The sequence below is a fragment of the Carcharhinus amblyrhynchos genome, chromosome 12 (assembly GCF_965287045.1).
Source record: "Carcharhinus amblyrhynchos chromosome 12, sCarAmb.v2.hapA, whole genome shotgun sequence".
NCBI lineage: Eukaryota > Metazoa > Chordata > Chondrichthyes > Carcharhiniformes > Carcharhinidae > Carcharhinus > Carcharhinus amblyrhynchos.
Window position 1 is genome coordinate 58704932 of NC_137335.1, and position 18529 is coordinate 58723460.

General features: G+C 40.7%; 1 protein-coding gene across 3 annotated transcripts in view; it reads left to right on the top strand.

Moving 5' to 3' along the window:
* The window catches only part of eml4 (EMAP like 4), a 264862-nt gene that overhangs the window by 192274 nt on the left and 54059 nt on the right, over positions 1–18529 (top strand). For all 3 annotated transcript variants that reach the window (XM_080200602.1, XM_080200601.1, XM_080200603.1), the window contains 6 exons: positions 2321–2470; positions 4658–4727; positions 6625–6735; positions 8457–8552; positions 11343–11477; positions 14158–14293. In XM_080200602.1, the coding sequence (XP_080056728.1) occupies positions 2321–2470; positions 4658–4727; positions 6625–6735; positions 8457–8552; positions 11343–11477; positions 14158–14293 (698 nt within the window). The remainder of the gene's footprint in view (positions 1–2320; positions 2471–4657; positions 4728–6624; positions 6736–8456; positions 8553–11342; positions 11478–14157; positions 14294–18529) is intronic.

Sequence of the window (18529 nt, forward strand, 5' to 3'; positions counted from 1 at the left end):
GAGATCCTAAACATATACTTTGCATCAGTATTCACAAAGGAGAGGGACGTGTTGACTGGTAGTGTCTCTGATGGATGTGTTGACCCGTTAGAAAAAAATCTCAATTACAAGGAAGTGTTAGGTTTTTTAGGAAACATTAAGACAGACAAATCCCCAGGGCCTGATGGCATCTATCCTAGGCTACTTGAGAAGACAAGAGATGAAATTGCTGGGGCCTCTAACAGAAATCTTTGTCTCTTCGCTGGACACTGATGAGGTCCCAGAGAATTGAAGGATAGCAAATGTGGTCCTGTTATTTAAGAAGGGTAGCAAGGGTAACCCGGGTAATTATAGGCCGGTGAGCTTGACGTCCGTGGTAGGGAGATTATTGGAGAAGATTATTAGAGATAGAATATATGTACATTTAGAACTGAATAATCTCATTAGCATGGTTTTGTATGAGGGAGGCCACACCTCATAAATTTGAGTTTTTTGAGGAGGTGACAAAAACGATTGACGAGGGAGGGGCCATGGATGTCGTCCATATGGATTTTAGTAGAGCGTTTGACAAGGTCCCTCATGGCAAGCTGTGCAAAAGGTTAAACCTCACGGGATAAAAGGTGAGCTAGCTAGATGGGTGGAGAACTGGCTTGGCCATAGAAGACAGAGGGTAGCAGTGGAGGGGTCTTTTTCTGGTTGGATGTCTGTGACTAGTGGTGTCCCACAGGGCTCTGTACTGGGACCTCTGCTGTTTGTGATATATATAAATGATTTGGAAGACGATGTAGCTGATGTGATCATAAGTTTGTGGACGACACGAAGATAGCTGGAGTTGCAGATAGTGATGAACATTGTCAGAGAATACAGCAGGATATAGATAGGCTGGAAAATTGGGTGGAGAAATGGCAGATGGAATTTAATCCAGATAAATGCAAAGTGATGCATTTTGGTAGATCTAATGTAGCAGGGAGCTATACAATAAATGGCAGAACCATCAGGAGTATAGATACACAGAGGGACCTGGGTGTGCAAGTCCACAGATCCTTAAAGGTGGCAGCACAGGTGGAGAGGGTGATAAAGAAGGCATATGGCATGCTTGCCTTTATTGGACGGGACATAGAGTATAAAAGTTGGCATATGATGTTGCAGCTATATGGAACATTGGTAAGGCCACATTTGGAATACTGTATCCAGTTCTGGCTGCCACGCTACCAGAAGGACGTGGAGGCTTTGGAGAGTGTACAGAAAAGGTTGTTCTCCCTGGAAAGGAGGATGATGAAGGGTGACCTAACAGGGGCATATAAAATTATGAAGAGCATGGATAAGGTGAACAGTGGGAAGCTTTTTCCCAGGTCGGAGGTGACAAACACAAGGGGTCACAACTTCAATGTGAGGGAGGGAAGGTTCAACACGGATGTCAGGGGATTGTATTTTACAGAGGGTGGTCGGGGCCTGGAGTGCACTGCCAAGCAAAGTGGTTGAGGTGGACATGCTGGGATCATTTAAGACTTATCTAGATAGCCACATGAGCAGACTAGGAATAGAGGGATACAAACGAATGGTCTAGTTGGGCTCATGAGTGGCGCAGGCTTGGAGGGCCGAAGGCCTGTTCCTATGCTGTATTGTTTTTTGTTCTTTGTTCTTTTTGGGGACAAACACTAAATAAATGTACCTGGAATATGCCTTGCAGAAGCTGTCATTCGAACCTAGTTTTTTGCAAAGGTTTACAAGCAGCAAAGAGAGAAGAAGTAACAACTCATTGGTTCTAAGTTTTGCCCTCTAATCAGTTTAATTTGTTCTGACACACACTAGTTCCAACATCTAGTGGATTTAATGGTTGATACTGGAAATGTCTACTCCCAGTGATTTGTTAAAAAACTAATTTTTGCATGGAAGAACTTACAAAAGGATTTAAAATGCTAATACATATGTGAGAAATTATTCTTTCATTAATACAATTAAATTTATTTTTGTTTTCTCTTTCACATTACTTTATTCTTTTTTCCCTTTCCTCCAAAAGGTATTTATTCCTTGTAGAGGTGAGATTGCACCCTTTACTAACTTCCCAATAAACATAATCCCAATTTGATTCTTCATGATATGTGCTTTCAGCAATTTGACTTCAGGGGACATTGCTGTTAAAACTGAGTTTTTCCTCACATAAAATATATTCTCAATGAAGGCCATTTGTTCTGCTTATGCCACTGTCTAGATATCAAGCTGGTACATTCCAGATCTATACAACTCAGCTGTTCACTGGATAAACTTGTTGAGACATTGAGCACAAAACTCAACATGCAATATATTTTTGTTTAATGTGGCCTTGACTAAGAGAAAATAGATATGGCTATCGAGGAAGGGACTGTCGTTCCAATATCTACCTCCTCCCAACTGGAGAAATTATCTATTTTATAGCATCTGTTGTGGTGCTGTACAATGTTGAGGAGAGGACTCAAAGGCATTATCTCGGGCACACTGATTGTGTTAAAAGGTAAGCTTATTTTCCTTCATAATTGTTAGCGGAGTTTGGTATGTTTACAGAAGTAACTTTTGTGTGAGAGTGCTGTAAAAGTCAATAGAAATTTCAAGGGCACTGTAACCTTAATGACCTGTAAGCATCATATGTTCACTGCTGACCACAAAATCTGGACAAATTTTAATTCTTTGGGTTTGTAGTTGTCACTGAGCTATTTGAAATCTTCACAAAATATATATAACATAAAACCTCCCAGGCAGTATTAAGTATTGGGAAAATAAAAAAAAAATTTGCATTTAGAGTTTCCGATTCTAAGAATGGATGCACCTTTCAACTGATTAGCTCCTACATGTATTGTTGCTTTCAGAATTGCAGGTTCGGATTTATTTTTTAATGTGATGTATAAATATGATCATCTGCATAGCCTGAATTACATGCTTTTACCAGTTTGTGTCTACCTTTCCCCAGTGGAAATTCCTATTGGCACACCCACAGTTATGCTTGTGCATTCATGCAAATTGGAGACTTTGTCCATTCTCCATTTTTGGTTTAAAATAATCTGCTTTGTAACAGGGTGGAGTTGTGAGATCAGGTGACTTCCTTTCTTTTGTGCCTGTATACATGCAATTATACGTGGTTGGAAAGTAGCATACTTGCCTGTACAGGGCATTAAAATGTAAACAACCTTTTGGGACATTCCACTGGGAAAGCATTAAAATACAACAGATCTTTTCCTGTAGATTTAATGTCTGCCATTGGTCAAGTACCTGCAGAAGCTAGTTCACAATGGCCCTGCGAATATCTTGGCTGCAAAATGGAATTCCATAGATTGGGTGTGACGAAAACCTCATTCTGTCACAAGGAAATGCAAATTGCTGAAGCTCAAACTCTGTCTGTGTTCGTGCTCTAGCTGTCAGAGACCATTTGTGTAGACAGTGGAAATACAGATAATATGGTCACCTGACAGAAATCAAGTTGTGATCAGAAACATTTATTAACACATATTTTGAGAGTAGCCGTAGTCAGTCTGGTAGTCGAGGAGACTCGAACAGATTCATCCCAGCAGAGGAAGGGGCCTGCCTAAAATCCACCCCACTTGGAAACGTGTCGTTTTTACGATCAGAACTCCCAGCCACCTGACGAAGGGACAGGCTGTCCCAAAAGCTTGGGGCTTTTGCTACAAATAAACCTGTTTGGACTTTAAACTGGTGTTGTGGGATTTCTTTCTGTAAAATCCACCGGCAGACAAAGAATTGGGACTGGCCTTTTACCTACTGATTTTCTTTGCCACAGGGCTGCACTGCCCCTTGACTGGAGTGATGCCACAAACTTGCTGCTACACACACTGTGAATTTCCTGATGCCCAAATTTTGTTGCAGCACTGTTGCCAGACAGCTTCTGCAACTCAATTAGGCCTCTGCATGGCTGTACTGATCTTCCCCTCCACCCCTGCCACCCACCTCAATTCCTTGTTTTACTGCGTTAAACTGGCAGCCAATGAATGTGTATACACGGTGCAAACCATTCCAACAGCCACTTTAACAACTTGTTCACATGAGTTAAAATTGAGGATTGCGGATTACTGACAATAATATGCACATTCCACAAAGCAAGCAGGAGGCTAAAAAGTGTTCAAGCAGTAAAATACCAAAGATATACTGTCTAGGCCCCTTTTGCGAAGATAGTCATCTAGCCTCTGAAGTCATGAGAACTTCTATTTATATATCGCAAAATATTTTGCGAATGCCTGTGCTGAGCACAATACTTGTAGTTCCAATTGGCAGTCAATAGCAGTGAGATTACTGTTGCTGGAAATGCACACGAAAGGAACATGAAATTGTTTAAAAACAGTTGAAATGGCAGAAAATTCCAACTTCAAAAGCTAGCCATTGAATCACAATGATCATCATCTCATTATCGGATTGACTTGCGAGTGAATTAGTAACTTTAAGGGATCAACAGAAATCTATAGAATAGATTTGGTTTCAAATGAAATGGAACTTTGCTTGAAGCATTTAGTTTCATTGACTTTGATACATTACGTATTTCAGCTGGGGCCAAAATTTGCAGTTGCATCCACCCAGAAAAGACTACACGTCAACGTATTGTATGATTGTCACATTTTTCATTTGACAACATATACAATGTGTGTCTTTAGAATATGCTTAAGATATTTAATACTCTTATTGCAATTTATTGCAGCCTTGCAGTTCATCCAGATAAAATCAAGATTGCAACAGGACAGATAGCTGGTGTAGATAAAGATGGAAGAGTAAGTACAGGTATACTTTTTTAAAAAATGTGTAAAATGCAAAACCTGCAATGCAACCAGGCTTTTGATGATGTGCCCAGTTTTAAAGTATAGCTTCCATTATCTGCCAAATCAATGTGATCTTCTGCTGGATAATCAAGTCCTAACTATTTAGTTTTTTTTCAGTCTTGCACATGTGAATGATTCAACCACATTGTGGAGGCAGGAGTGGAAAACTAGTACAATCCAACAATAAATTGAAATTAAATTTTCTTCAATTATAAGGTTTTCTTTGACTCAGATTAATATATTTCAGAAAGGCAAGAAGGCTAGTGGAGCTGTTCCATTCAGCAGTCATTCACAAGGCTTTGTACATGGATGTTTTGGATAATTGCAGCACAAATAATGTAGGTTCCTTTGAACTGTGAAGAAATCCCTGAAAAACTTAAAGCAAACCTTTCTCCCTTTTTTTCAGCTTCCGCATGCAAATAAGAAATGCCGTTGTCCTATATGGGGGCAGACTGGGTTGGAGGGAAATTTTCTTCTCCGTAACTGGGAGAGCAGTGCTGACTGTTTTCTGTACCTATTATATACCATGTCCCTCACCCATTCCACCCCACCTCTATTATAAACATTCTTGGAATTTAATATTTCTATCTGCTCAACATCACCCACCTCTGAATTTCCATCAACTGCCTGCACCACAAAAATTCTTAACTATACTTCTGGCACTTGGCTCTGACTTTCTCAGATCAATCATTAGTTACTAACACTAACATTTCATAAACATAATTACTCTTATGTTGTCTGAATTGCCTCATTATGCTTGGCTTTGCTGGCCTATACTAGCTCTCTGTTTCCCACCATTTAAAATGTAAACTGCTCATCTCCACTCTCTATACTATACTGCCTTGCTATACTCCCAATTGTACATCTTCCCTAGCCTTGTGTTCCTAGTATAAATTAATTTAAAGTTATTTAAGGCTAAGCTGCAGTGCTGAACTCTGACTTAACTTGACAGAGGGAGGGAGAGAGAGTCAGAGAGGGAGACAGTGAGACAGAGAGAAAGGAAGACAGAGGGAGAGAGAAAGAGACAGACAGAGACACAGAGAGGGAGAGAGACAGAGAGATGGAGACAAGGTGAGAGAGAGAGTGACAGGGAGACAGAGACCGAGACAGCAAGAAACAGAGAGAGAGATGGGGGAGACAGAGAGAGAGAGAGGCAGAGGGGGAGAGAAAGAGAGACACAGAAGGAAATAGAGTGCGAGACACAGTCACTCTGATAAATAACTGCAACTCTCTGCTTTTAAAAATATTTTTAATGTTTGCCATTCTTCTCATCATGGATCTCCCTTATATTAATCTCATCTCTCCACCTCCCCCGCCCCCCACCCCGTTCCTCTCAAGTTTCCTACCTTGCTCTCCCAATCACTTATGCTTCTTGTGTGAAACTTGATTGTGAGTGTTAGTATGCTGTTTGGTTGCAGCGGGCATGCAGTTCCCAAACTTGGTAATATTCTTGTCTTATTTGTGCTTCCAGTAGGGTTGCTACGTATTAGTCAGGAATGGAGTGCTCCCAAACTGAAAAAATTTTGAAGTTAATTGTGGTGATCCTAAACTGTCAGCCCAGGATCAGTTAACTCAGCACAGACAGGGCAAGCTGGGACCATCTTGGTCTGTAGTTTAGCTGGATAAATTTGCTGAGTTATTAGGGGGGCAATGTACTTTTAAAATTATACATTTGAAATTAATTTTACAGGTATCATAACATAAATTTTATGAAAAAATTATGAATTTTGCTTAGCACTTAATAGCATGCTTTAACTTGACTATGGAAAATCTGTTTGCATTAAATAAGCAATCGACCATATAATTCTCTTTTGGTCAAAACTCAAGCCTTGTAATTATTTCAATTCAGCCTCTACAGCCACATGTGCGAGTGTGGGATTCAGTTAGCCTAGCAACACTACAGATAATTGGTCTTGGAACTTTTGAACGAGGAGTTGGTTCATTGGCTTTCTCGAAAGCTGTAAGTATGAAAGCAATATTGCACTTCGGTAATTTATTGCAATATATTTTACATTTGTATTACCAGTGCCAATTGCTTCCAGGGCTGAACTGTTTTTACATTGAGTGTTTGCTCATTAGGAAAGAAAAATTGACAACGGTCTCAGTTTCTTTCATGAACTCTAACTCAAATGTTTAAAGGTGGAGCCATCTGATTCATTGTTGCAGAAACTGACACTATGAAAAATATAATTATTTTTCTTGATGAATGCGCATACCTTTTGCCTGTGTTCAAAGTTATTGGTTACTTTGACTCTGAAGTTATGTAACAGCAAAAGTTTAAAACTTTACGTTTTACCATATTTGTTCATCGTATCCAGATTTGATATACAGGAAAGGTTGTTGTAAACTGCAAACTGATCCAATTTTCTTTTAATTCACCCAGATTTTTGTTAACTTGTTTATACTGTAAAACTGAATTGGAAAATGCTTCACTACATTCATAGACAGAAATTCCTGTTGGTGTAATACCATGTCCTATCTGAAATAGTTTTATGTAGTCATAAGATAAATCATCGTAAGAGCCCATTATGATTTAGATGTGGAGATGCTGGTGTTGGACTGGGATGGACAAGATGAGAGGTCACACGACAGCAGAGTATTGTCCACTGGATTTATTTGAAGTCACAAGCTTTCAAAACACTACTCTTTCATCAGGTGAAGTGACTTTCATCTGATAAAGGAGCAGTGCTCCAAAAGCTTGTGATTTCAAATAAACCTGTTGGACGATAACCTGGTGTCATGTGACGTCTCATAGTGATTTAAAAGGGACTACTTTGAGTGAATCAGGCTTTTGATCTTGACGTTGTACTGTCGTAGTTGACCTCAACCTTGAACATGGAAGCATCAGAATTGACTGTGAGGTTAATGAAGTTTTCCCTTTTCAGTCAAGATTCTTCCTCCCAGCAGTGATTCAGTCACCACTGTTGAATATTCACACACTTGTGATGTCAAACAATCTAACAACAACTTTAAATTAAATAACATTGCATAAGATTAATCTAATCAAAATGCTTTGAAATTGACAGTAAGTATTGTCATCTCTAAGTGCAAGTTACAGGCATCGATTCAAGCTAATTCAATATAATCCCTGTTTGACAGGTATTTTACAAATGATCCATAAATTATCATTATGTGTACTATAATTAGAAAATTGTATGCAAAACTGGGCTCCAAAGAATTGAAGGAATTCTATCAGTACCACCTAAAGGAGCCCTGTGAGAACTGGTTAATAGTAATGTCACGAAAGACACTTGGCACTAATAAGGAATAAATTATTATGATTTGAATTTCCACGTTGCACTTCCTCACAACAATAACTTGCGTTTATGTACCATCTTTAAAATAGCGAAACATCCCAAATCACTTCACAGGAGCATGTTCAAAGAAAAGTTGATATTGAACTTCATAAGACACTATGCAGGTGTAAGCTTAGTCAAAGACGCAGAAGGCTGGCTGTGTTTCTGCAAACAATGGGGACTCATGACTTAGAGGTGAAATCCAAAACCAAGCAAGACTAGTTTCTTGTTTGAATTTAACATATTTGATGTTAAGACCAGAAATACAAAACTTGTCACCTGATACTACGTATATCTGTATATTCAATTTGCCATATATCTTTCAATGTTACAAGCTTTGTAAGGGTGAAGTTATGTGTCTTTTTGTCTTTTTTTTTAATCTTAGGATTCAGGTACTCATTTGTGTGTAGTGGATGACTCCAATGAACACATGCTAACTGTATGGGAATGGCAGAAAAAATCCAAAATTGCTGAAATAAAGGTAAGTCTTTTAACTGCACAGAAGTAAACATACTTAGTCATTTTTCTTTCACCAAGTTGCTCATTTAAATGAATGAAATATTCAGTTTAACATGTCTGTGAAAGTAAACTGATATACTGCATGTACAGTGAAGTATTACAAGCGGAAGTACTTTCAAGATTTTAACTGTTGCTAAATCACAGGAGATGATGACATGATGGTAATGTCACCGGGGATATGAATTCAATTAGTGCAGTAGTTGTGGAATTAACAACTAGCCTCAGCAATGGAGACCATGAAATTATAATGAATTGTCATTAAAAACCCATCAGGTTCATGAATGTTGTTACATAAGAACATAAGAAATAGGAGCAGGAGTAGGCCATCTAGCCCTTCGAGCCTGCCCCGCCATTCAACAAGATCATGGCTGATCTGTCGCTGCTCAGTTCCACTTTCCCGCTTTCTCCCCATAACCCTTAATCCCCTCTCTTATCAAAAACCCATCAACCCGCGTCTTAAAAATATTTAGCGAGGCAGCCTCCACCACTTCAACGGGCAGAGAATTCCAGAGATTCACCACCCTTTGAGTGAAGAAGTTCCTCCTCAACTCCGTTCTAAACCGCCCCCCTTTTATCTTGAGGCTGTGCCCCCTAGTCCTACTGTCTTTTTTGAGCGGGAAGAGTCTCTCCACCTCTATCCTGTCCATCCCATTCATCATCTTATACGTCTCAATGAGATCTCCCCTCATTCTTCTAAACTCTAACGAGTACAAGCCTAGTTTATTCAGCCTCTCCTCATAGCTCAACCCCCTCAACTCCGGTATCAGCCTAGTAAACCTCCTCTGCACTCCCTCCAAGGCCAAAATATCTTTGCGCAGGTGCGGCGCCCAAAACTGCACACAGTACTCCAGCTGCAGCCTCACCAATGCCCTATACAGCTGCAGCAATACCTCCCTACTTTTAGATTCAATCCCCCTCGCTATGAAGGCCAGCATCCCATTTGCCTTCCTGACCACCTGCTGCACCTGCAAGCTGGGTTTTTGCGACTCATGCACAAGGACCCCGAGGTCCCTCTGCACCGTCGCCTGCTGCAGTTTTTCGCCCCGTAAGTAATAGTCCTTCCTACCATTTTTCCTACCAAAGTGGACCACCTCACACTTGCCAACATTAAATTCCATTTGCCAGTTCCTGGCCCATTCGCCCAGCCTATCTAGATCCTTCTGCAGACTCTCCACACCCTCCGCACAATTTGCCGTTCCCCCAATCTTGGTGTCATCAGCAAATTTCGACACCCTGCACTCGGTTCCCTCCTCCAGATCATCTATATAAATGGTAAAAAGCTGAGGCCCCAGCACCGACCCCTGGGGCACTTCACTAGTCACCATCCGCCAATCCGAATAGCACCCGTTGACCCCCACTCTCTGCCTCCTATTAGACAACCAATCCTCTATCCACGCTAACACCCTATCCCCAACTCCATGTCCCTCGACCTTCTGCAATAACCTCTTGTGAGGTACTTTGTCAAACGCCTTCTGAAAATCTAGAAAGACCACATCCACCGGCTCTCCTCTATCCACCGCCCTAGACACATCCTCATAGAACTCCAGTAAATTTGTCAGATACGACTTCCCTTTAATGAAACCGTGTTGCGTCTGCTCTATCAAGCAATTCCCTTCAAGATGCCTCGCAATTTCCTCCTTAATGAGGGAAGGAAATCTTGCATCCTTACCTGCTCTGGCCCATATGTGACTTTGTACCTACAACAATGTGTTTGAACTCTTAACTGTTCTTTGAAATGATCTGGCAAGTCATTCAGTTCAAGGATAAATAGGGAAGGGCAACAAATGCCAACTTTGCTAGTGACATTCACATCTCATGCAAAATAAAATTGCCTTGGCTGTTGGTTTAATTAACCACTACAGTAGTGAAGTTGTGCAGAAATATGATTATGCTGTTTTGTCTCCGATGTACTAAACAGAAAAATCCTGCAACTTGTAACTGAACAATAAAAATCTCCATAAAGGTCACAAGGCACAAAGACAAGTAGAAAAGTAAGTTGTGAAAAGGACATAAAGAGGCTATAAAAAATATAAATAGGTTAAGTGAGTGGGTAAAAATCTGGCAGATGGAGTATAATGTGGCAAAGTGTGATATTGTCCATTTTGGCAAGAAGAATAAAAAGGCTATTATCTAAATGGGAGATTGTAGAGCTCTGAGATACAGATAGATCTGGATGTCCTAGTGCATGAATCAGCAAAAGGAGTATACAGCTGCAGGATTATTGCAGGATTTTTGTGTTTAGTACATCAAGCTCTTCGAAGCTTCAAGCAGACCACATGATTTCCATTTGTGCTGCAAGATTCTATGCCATTATGACACAAAATTCAGAGTCTCCTTGAGGATAAAAAATGGAATAAAAACCTGATAATCTAAGTAATCCTTTCTGAATTGCAGCAAAGCAGAAGTAGCCACTCTGAACTGGGAATGTAATGGGTGGAAAAAGCTGTTCTATTTCCTAGAATATGATACCCTTCATCTTAACTTTTATCACAAATCAAAATAAAATAAAGTGCTGAAAAGAATGCTTGTTATATCTTTATATTGACATATTGTGCAATAGAGGAATTAAAATTTCAAGTAAGACTTGTGAAAGAGTTTTATCAAACTTATTTTGTAATCAGTGAGAAAAAAATAGAAGTTTCTCACAAAGCATAATCATTCTGTTCATGTGACTAAGAAGAAAACATGCACTTAATTTTCATTTGCCAATCCATATCATTAATGCAATGCTTTTGTGTTCTGTTTTGAACAGAGTACCAATGAGTCAGTGCTTGCTGCTGATTTTCACCCTACAGACCCCAACACAATAGTAACGTGTGGCAAATCACATGTCTTTTTCTGGACATGGAATGGAAACTCACTTGCAAGAAAACAGGGAATTTTTGGAGTAAGTTTTGACATGTCCCAACTAAACACCAAGAGAATGCTGTGTTCAATGCTATCTTCTATCCACGTTTAAAAACGGATTAACTTTGCAAGCGAAAACTAAATTGTGTTAATCCCCGACTGGGGCTACAGGACATAACTCATTATAAATTGACATAAAATTCAGAATTTTGATGGAATTGGGAAATGGAAAGATTCACATTTGATTTTAAACAGAAAATGCTGGAAAATCTAGCAGGTATGACAGCAACAGTGGAGAGAGAACAGTCTGACTCAAAGTGTTAGTTCTGTTCTCCCTCTGCAGATGCTGTCAGACCTGCTGGGATTTTCCAACATTTTCTGTTTTTGTTTCAGATTCTAGTACCCGCAATAAGTTGCTTTTTATCTTCACATTGATATTACCAGGCGTGCTGTTCAAAACTTCATGCTGTTTGTCATGCTCTTCTTCAAAGAAGGGGCAAGCACTCTGTATGGGAGTCTTTGTTGCTCGCAGTACATGTCTGATCCATTTCCAAGAACTTGACATAGTTCAATTTTCAAAAGGAAACTAAACACACCTTATTATCTCTCCTGCTCTTCAAATATAGTTAAGAAGCGAGAAACTTGAATCAACAATCTTTGTAAGTGTGGTTGTAGTTTTTCTGTCACAGTTTGAATAGATCCATACTGCACTCATGTTGGTTCTCAAACTTTTGATTGCTTGAGAAACATAACTTTGCAACTGATATTTAGCTACTGAATACCCTTTGGGGGGGGAAAAAGAGACTTGCTCTAAAATGACATTGGGAGCAAATAGGGAGAATATGGGATAGGTTAAAGCTTTTAATCTTAGAAGTAGATTTAAGATTAATGGAAGCAGCATAGGATAAATGAGGCAATTGGTAAGCACAGATAAAATGAAACCAAGAAGAAAGAAGTTTCCCTGTCAGTAAATCCCTAGCACTGAATATTAGATAGACAAATCAGAACAATATGCAGAATGTGAATGTTCCTCTTTACACTTTAAGAAGCATTTAAGAAGTTTGCAAGCAAAATTGTGGAACCATCCATACTAGGTGCCAAAAGTCTCATATAATGTTATTAAAGCTGGATGGCCATGCACTCATCAAGGCAACACTGCTATGAAACTGACTTGCCTTTCTCTCCAAGGGTGGGGATGTTTCTGTTTGAAACCACAGCTACAGTCCCTGACAGTCTGCATGTTTTGGCATTTGCAGCATGTCTGCATATGCTGTGTTCTAGGTTTCTTCAGCTGCAGTAAAAGGACTCAGCCATTCTGATAGCAGTGCACCTACATGAAAAAGGCACATAAATATAGGCAGAATGAGGAGATAGTCTGTCTTAAAGATCACAGATCTGGGAGCAAAGAGGAGGACCTCTGGGAGAGGTCCCAGAGAGAGAAGCCAGGGAGAGGACATGGGTCCCATAGAGTGCAAAAACCGGAGAAGGAACCACTGGGACAGAGGAGGAGACTATAAGTCACCATTTGAAACAGTAGTGTTCTGCTTAGTGCAGCTGAAGAGCTGAAGTTGTGGTTGAGTTGGTTCTGGAGTGCAGACTTGAGAATTTGAGGAAAGGGGGTCTTGCCATTACGACAGCTCAAGTTGGAGCAACTTTTTGAGAGAATTCCAAGACCATCCCTTGGAATTTAAGAGTGAAGACTTGCGATTCCTCATCAGGGAAGCAAGACTTTTAATGAGATTGTGTATCTCAGTGAACGCTAACTAGGTGGGTTGCTGAGAAATCTGTGGGATCAGTCTTGATCACATAGACCATTTAGTGTGCAGTATGGGTGTTAGATTCCAATTTGTCTGTTAATTCACATTTACCTCAAAGTAACCCTAAATATTAGAGCATTAGTTACATATTATAAATTGGAACCATGGAAAACTACAGCTCAGAAACAGGCCCTTTGGCCCTTCTTGTCTGTGCCAAACCATTTTTTGCCTAGTCCCACTGACCTGCACTTTGGACCATATCCCTCCACACCCCTCTCGTCCATGAACTCGTCCAAGTTTTTCTTGAATGTTAAAAGGTTAATTTTAACCTTGGTTTTAACCTTGTCGAGTAAAGTTTGTTTTGTTTGTTCAAAAAACTGTGAAATCTTGTGGCTTTACTCTCTCAGCAAGTGTCTTAGATCTCAAACTTTGTCTACTTCAAATGGGAGATCATTGGTCCCTAACCGGATCTTACCAAAATTTGGGGGTCTTGTTCAGGATTATAACAACTAACAGAAATGCAGTTCAAGAGAAAAGCAATATAACAAAGGTTCAGCCATTGGTCTGTCATTTGTCACAATACTTCCACAGCTGTCAAGTAGTTCAAATACTCATTTGCCTCCACATCTGATGCCCTTTTCTCCAGCAGAATTCTTTCTCTTTACCACTTCGGATGTTCCCTATCTAGAAACAACGCAGTGTGTGATTCAACCACCTAACTCTTTGGTCTTAGTTAGGCTGTTTAGGGGAGGTGTCACACATGCTGAGATGCTACACAGGATATTTGGAAAATGAGTTATCTAAATTCTACCTAACTTTCTCGAGGAGTTGTAGAACAAAATATAGCATCAGACGATAAACCGAAGCAAAACTAGAATGAAAGTAAGTTATGCTGCAGATGTAAAAGAGAAATTTGAGTTCAGAATTAATATTTCTAAGACCCTTGATGTTTATATCTTTCAGAAATATGAAAAACCAAAATTTGTACAGTGTTTAGCATTTTTGGAGAATGGTGATGTGCTAACAGGAGATTCTGGAGGGATTATGTTAATTTGGAATAGAACTACTGTGGAGTCCGCACAGGGGAAAGGACCCAAAGGTAAATGCAATTTTACAAAAATACAGCTCATTCAAAGTAGTGCAAGTTTACCTGTAATAGAATAATTATTCTAGTTGTTATATTTACTTTTAGGCAAGCTATTTGTAATGGTTAAAACAAATTACTTTAAAAGGCTTGTGGTTAACTATAGCTTCTATAGACAGTTTGTTTGAAGGTGAAATAATGGCTATATTACTGAGCTTGTAATCCGTAAAACTAGGACTAATGATTTGGAAACACGAGTTCAACTGATTGATGCAATGTTCCTTCGGTTATCTGCAGCGAGTTGACTCCTTAAAGCCTTTCCACCATCTCCAAGGCACATGTCAGGAGTGTAATGGAATAGTCTCCATTAGCCACAATCACTACAGTCCTGATATCATTCAGGAAGTGCAACATCATCCCGTTCAAAGCAGCCCACTTGATTGGAACCCTATCCACCATTTTAAACAGTCACTCCTGCCAATACTGCACACCATGGCTGCAGTGTCAATAAAACATACAGCATCCTGGGTTTTTATCAATATTGGCATGGAGTGCAAAAGCATTTTAAATGGGCATAGAACACTGGTTCAGCCTCAACTGGATTAATTAAGGGAGAATGTGAAAATATTAACGAGGGTGCAGAATGGACTCATGAGAATGGTTCTAGGGATGAGGAACTTCAGTTACATAAATGGAAAACATTAGAACTGCTTTCCTTGGAGAAGAGAAGGACGAAAACAGATTTGAAAGAATTATTCAAAATCATGAGGGGTTTGGACAGAATACTAGGAAGAAACTGTCCCCAGTGATGGAAGGATCGAAAACCAAAGGAAGCAGATCTAAGATAATTGTCAAAATAAGGAATAGTAACATGAGGAATAACTTTTCTAAGCAGCAAATAGATACAATCTGGAAGGAACTGCCTGACAGTGTCGTGGAAACAGCTTTGATTGAGGCATTTAAGAATGAACTGTGGATTTATAATCTAACAAAAAGAATGTGCAGTTAACAGTGAGAGTGATTATAATGGCTTTCAAGAGGATGTAGGCTGACATTGGTAGATGAAATTCAGTAGATGAATGTAAGGTGATACATTTTGTTAGGCAGAATAAGGAGATGGTCTGTTTTAAATGAAGGTGCAAGAACCCCAATTTGGAGTATTTTGTTCAACCCTGGGCACCAAACTTTCAGAAAGGTATGATGACTTTGAAGTGGGTATAGAATAGAGACACTAGAATAATTCCAGGGACTAAGAGTTACAGGGGAAAATTAGAAAAACTGAGTTGTTATTTTATGAAGGCTAAGAAAAAAAGATACAAGTTTTAAAACCATGAAGGGTTTAGATGGAATAAATAAAAATAATTGTTTCTATTGACTAAAGGGTTGATAACCAGAGGGCATAGATTTTAAGTAATTGGCAAAAAAAAATGAGGAACATCTATTTTCCCCAGCACATTGTTAAGATTTTGAATGTACTGGCCAATAGTGTAGTAGCTTCAGATTCAATGTAGCCATCAAAGAGAATGGGAAATATATTTAGAAGAGAAAAAAAATACAGAACCTATGGAAAAGATGAGAATGGGATTAAGTGGACTGCTCTTTTTGAAAGAGCTGGTGCAGACTCAGTGCATCAAATGGCCCTGAGGATCGCTAAATGTATTAAAAACCACTCCGTTCCCTAGAACTTATATCCGTTAACTTCATAGGCAAAATTTGATCCCTTAGTGAAGTCCAGTGTTACTTGTTTTTTTTTAAACTGTACAACCGTGCTGGGACCAGAGTCCTGGCGAATCGTTTAGGTAGGACTGTAGATAGGGCTTTAAACTAATTAGGGGGGGGAGGGTGCGAGGGTAGGTGACATTACAGGGTAGAAAGTAAAGGAGAGGGTACAGGTACGGGAAGAGGCCAAGGATGTCCCAATAATGAAGGGAGTAGGGAGCGTGAGTAAGGTTGGTGGCGTTCCGGCAAATAGGGTACAGGTGAAGGCTGGGATGAAGGCACTTTATCTGAATGCACGAAGCATTCGGAATAAAGTGAATGAGCTAGTGGCGCAGATCAGCACAAATGGATATGATCTGGTGGCCATTACAGAGACGTGGCTGCAAGGTGACAGGGACTGGGAGCTGAATGTCCAGGGGTATCAAGTGTTTAGGAAGGAAAGGCAGGAGGGAAAAGGGGGGGGCGTAGCTCTGCTGATTAAGGATAGCATCAGGGTGGTAGCAAGGGATGATATAGGAACCAAAGAGCAGAAAGTGGAATCATTGTGGGTGCATATTAGGAACAGCAAAGGGAGGAAGAGGCTGGTGGGTGTCGTCTATAGGCCCCCGAATAATGATCTGGAGGTGGGGCGGGCTGTTAACGCGCAAATAAGTGCGGCGTGCAGGAATGAAACGGCGATAATTGTGGGGGATTTCAATCTACATATTGATTGGTCGACCCATGTTGGACGCGGTGGGCTTGAGGAGGAGTTCTTGGAATGCTGCCGGGATAGTTTCCTTGAACAGTGTATGTTGGAGCCGACAAGGGAGCAAGCTATCTTGGATCTGGTGTTACATAAGAACATAAGAAATAGGAGCAGGAGTAGGCCATCTGGCCCTTGGAGCCTGCCCCGCCATTCAATAAGATCATGGCTGTTCTGTCATGGCTCAGTTCCACATTCCCACCCCCTCCCCATAACCCTTAATCCCCTCTCTTATCAAAAACCCATCAACCCGCATCTTAAAAATATTTAGCGAGGCAGCCTCCACCACCTCAACGGGCAGAGAATTCCAGAGATTCACCACCCTTTGAGTGAAGAAGTTCCTCCTCAACTCCGTTCTAAACCCTTTAACTTGAGGCTGTGCCCCCTAGTCCTACTGTCCTTTCTGAGCGGGAAGAGCCTCTCCACCTCTATCCTATCCCTCCCATTCATCATCTTATACATCTCAATGAGATCTCCCCTCATTCTTCCAAACTCTAACGAGTACAAGCCTAGTCTATCCAGCCTCTCCTCATAGCTCAACCCCCTCAACTCCGGCAACAGCCTTATGTAATGAGGCGGGTAGAATTAGGGACCTTGCGGTGAAGGATCCTCTTGGGGAGAGTGATCATTGTATGGTGGAGTTTCTGGTGCAGATGGAGGAGGAGAAAGTGCGTTCCCGGACACGTGTCCTTTGTTTGAACAGAGGGGAGTACGGTAGGATGAGAGAAGAATTGGCGAATGTTGACTGGGGGAGCGCGTTGGAAGGTAGGTCTGCTGAGGAGCAGTGGAGGATCTTTAAGGAGATCTTCCTTGGTGCTCAGCAGAAATTTATTCCGATGGTTAAAAAGGACCGTAGGAGGAGAGGTAATAAGCCGTGGATAACGAAGGAGGTGAAGGAAAGTGTTAAATTAAAAGCGGAGGCGTTTAGAGTAGCTAAGAGTAGTGGGCGAGAAGAGGATTGGGAGAGGTTTAAATGTCAACAAAGATTGACAAAGAAGTTGATAAAGAAGGGTAGGAGAAACTATGAAGCTGGGCTAGCGCTTAATATAAAAAAGGATAGCAAGAGTTTTTATAAATATATAAAAAGGAAGAGGCTGGCTAGGGTGAACGTTGGACCCTTAGAGGATGAGAGGGGGGACTTAGTGGTAGGGGATGGGGAAATGGCTGAGGTCTTGAATAACTTTTTTGTTTCTGTCTTCACGGAGGAGGACGTGAATAATTTGCCGGGTGCTGGCGATGGAAAGGTGGTAGGACTGGAGGGTCTCAATGACATTATGTTACTAGAGAGGTGGTGCTCAACAGACTGGAGGGACTGATTGTGGACAAGTACCCAGGACTGGATGGAATGCATCCGAGGGTTCTGAAAGAATTGGCGGAGGTGATAGTGGATGCCTTGGTGGTTATTTTCCAAACGTCGCTGGATTCCGGGGAAGTGCCGGAAGATTGGAAAACGGCTAATGTTACGCCGTTGTTTAAGAAGAGTGGCAGGCAAAAGGCAGGGAATTATAGGCCAGTTAGTTTAACGTCTGTTGTAGGTAAAATGTTAGAATCCGTCACCAAGGAGGAAATAGCGAGGCATCTTGAGAGGAATTGCTTGATAGAGCAGACGCAGCATGGTTTCGTTAAGGGGAAGTCGTGTCTGACAAATTTATTGGAGTTCTATGAGGATGTGTCTAGGGCGGTGGATAGAGGAGAGCTGGTGGATGTGGTGTTTCTTGATTTTCAGAAGGCGTTTGACAAAGTACCTCACAAGAGGTTATTGCAGAAGGTAAGGGGGCATGGAGTTGGGG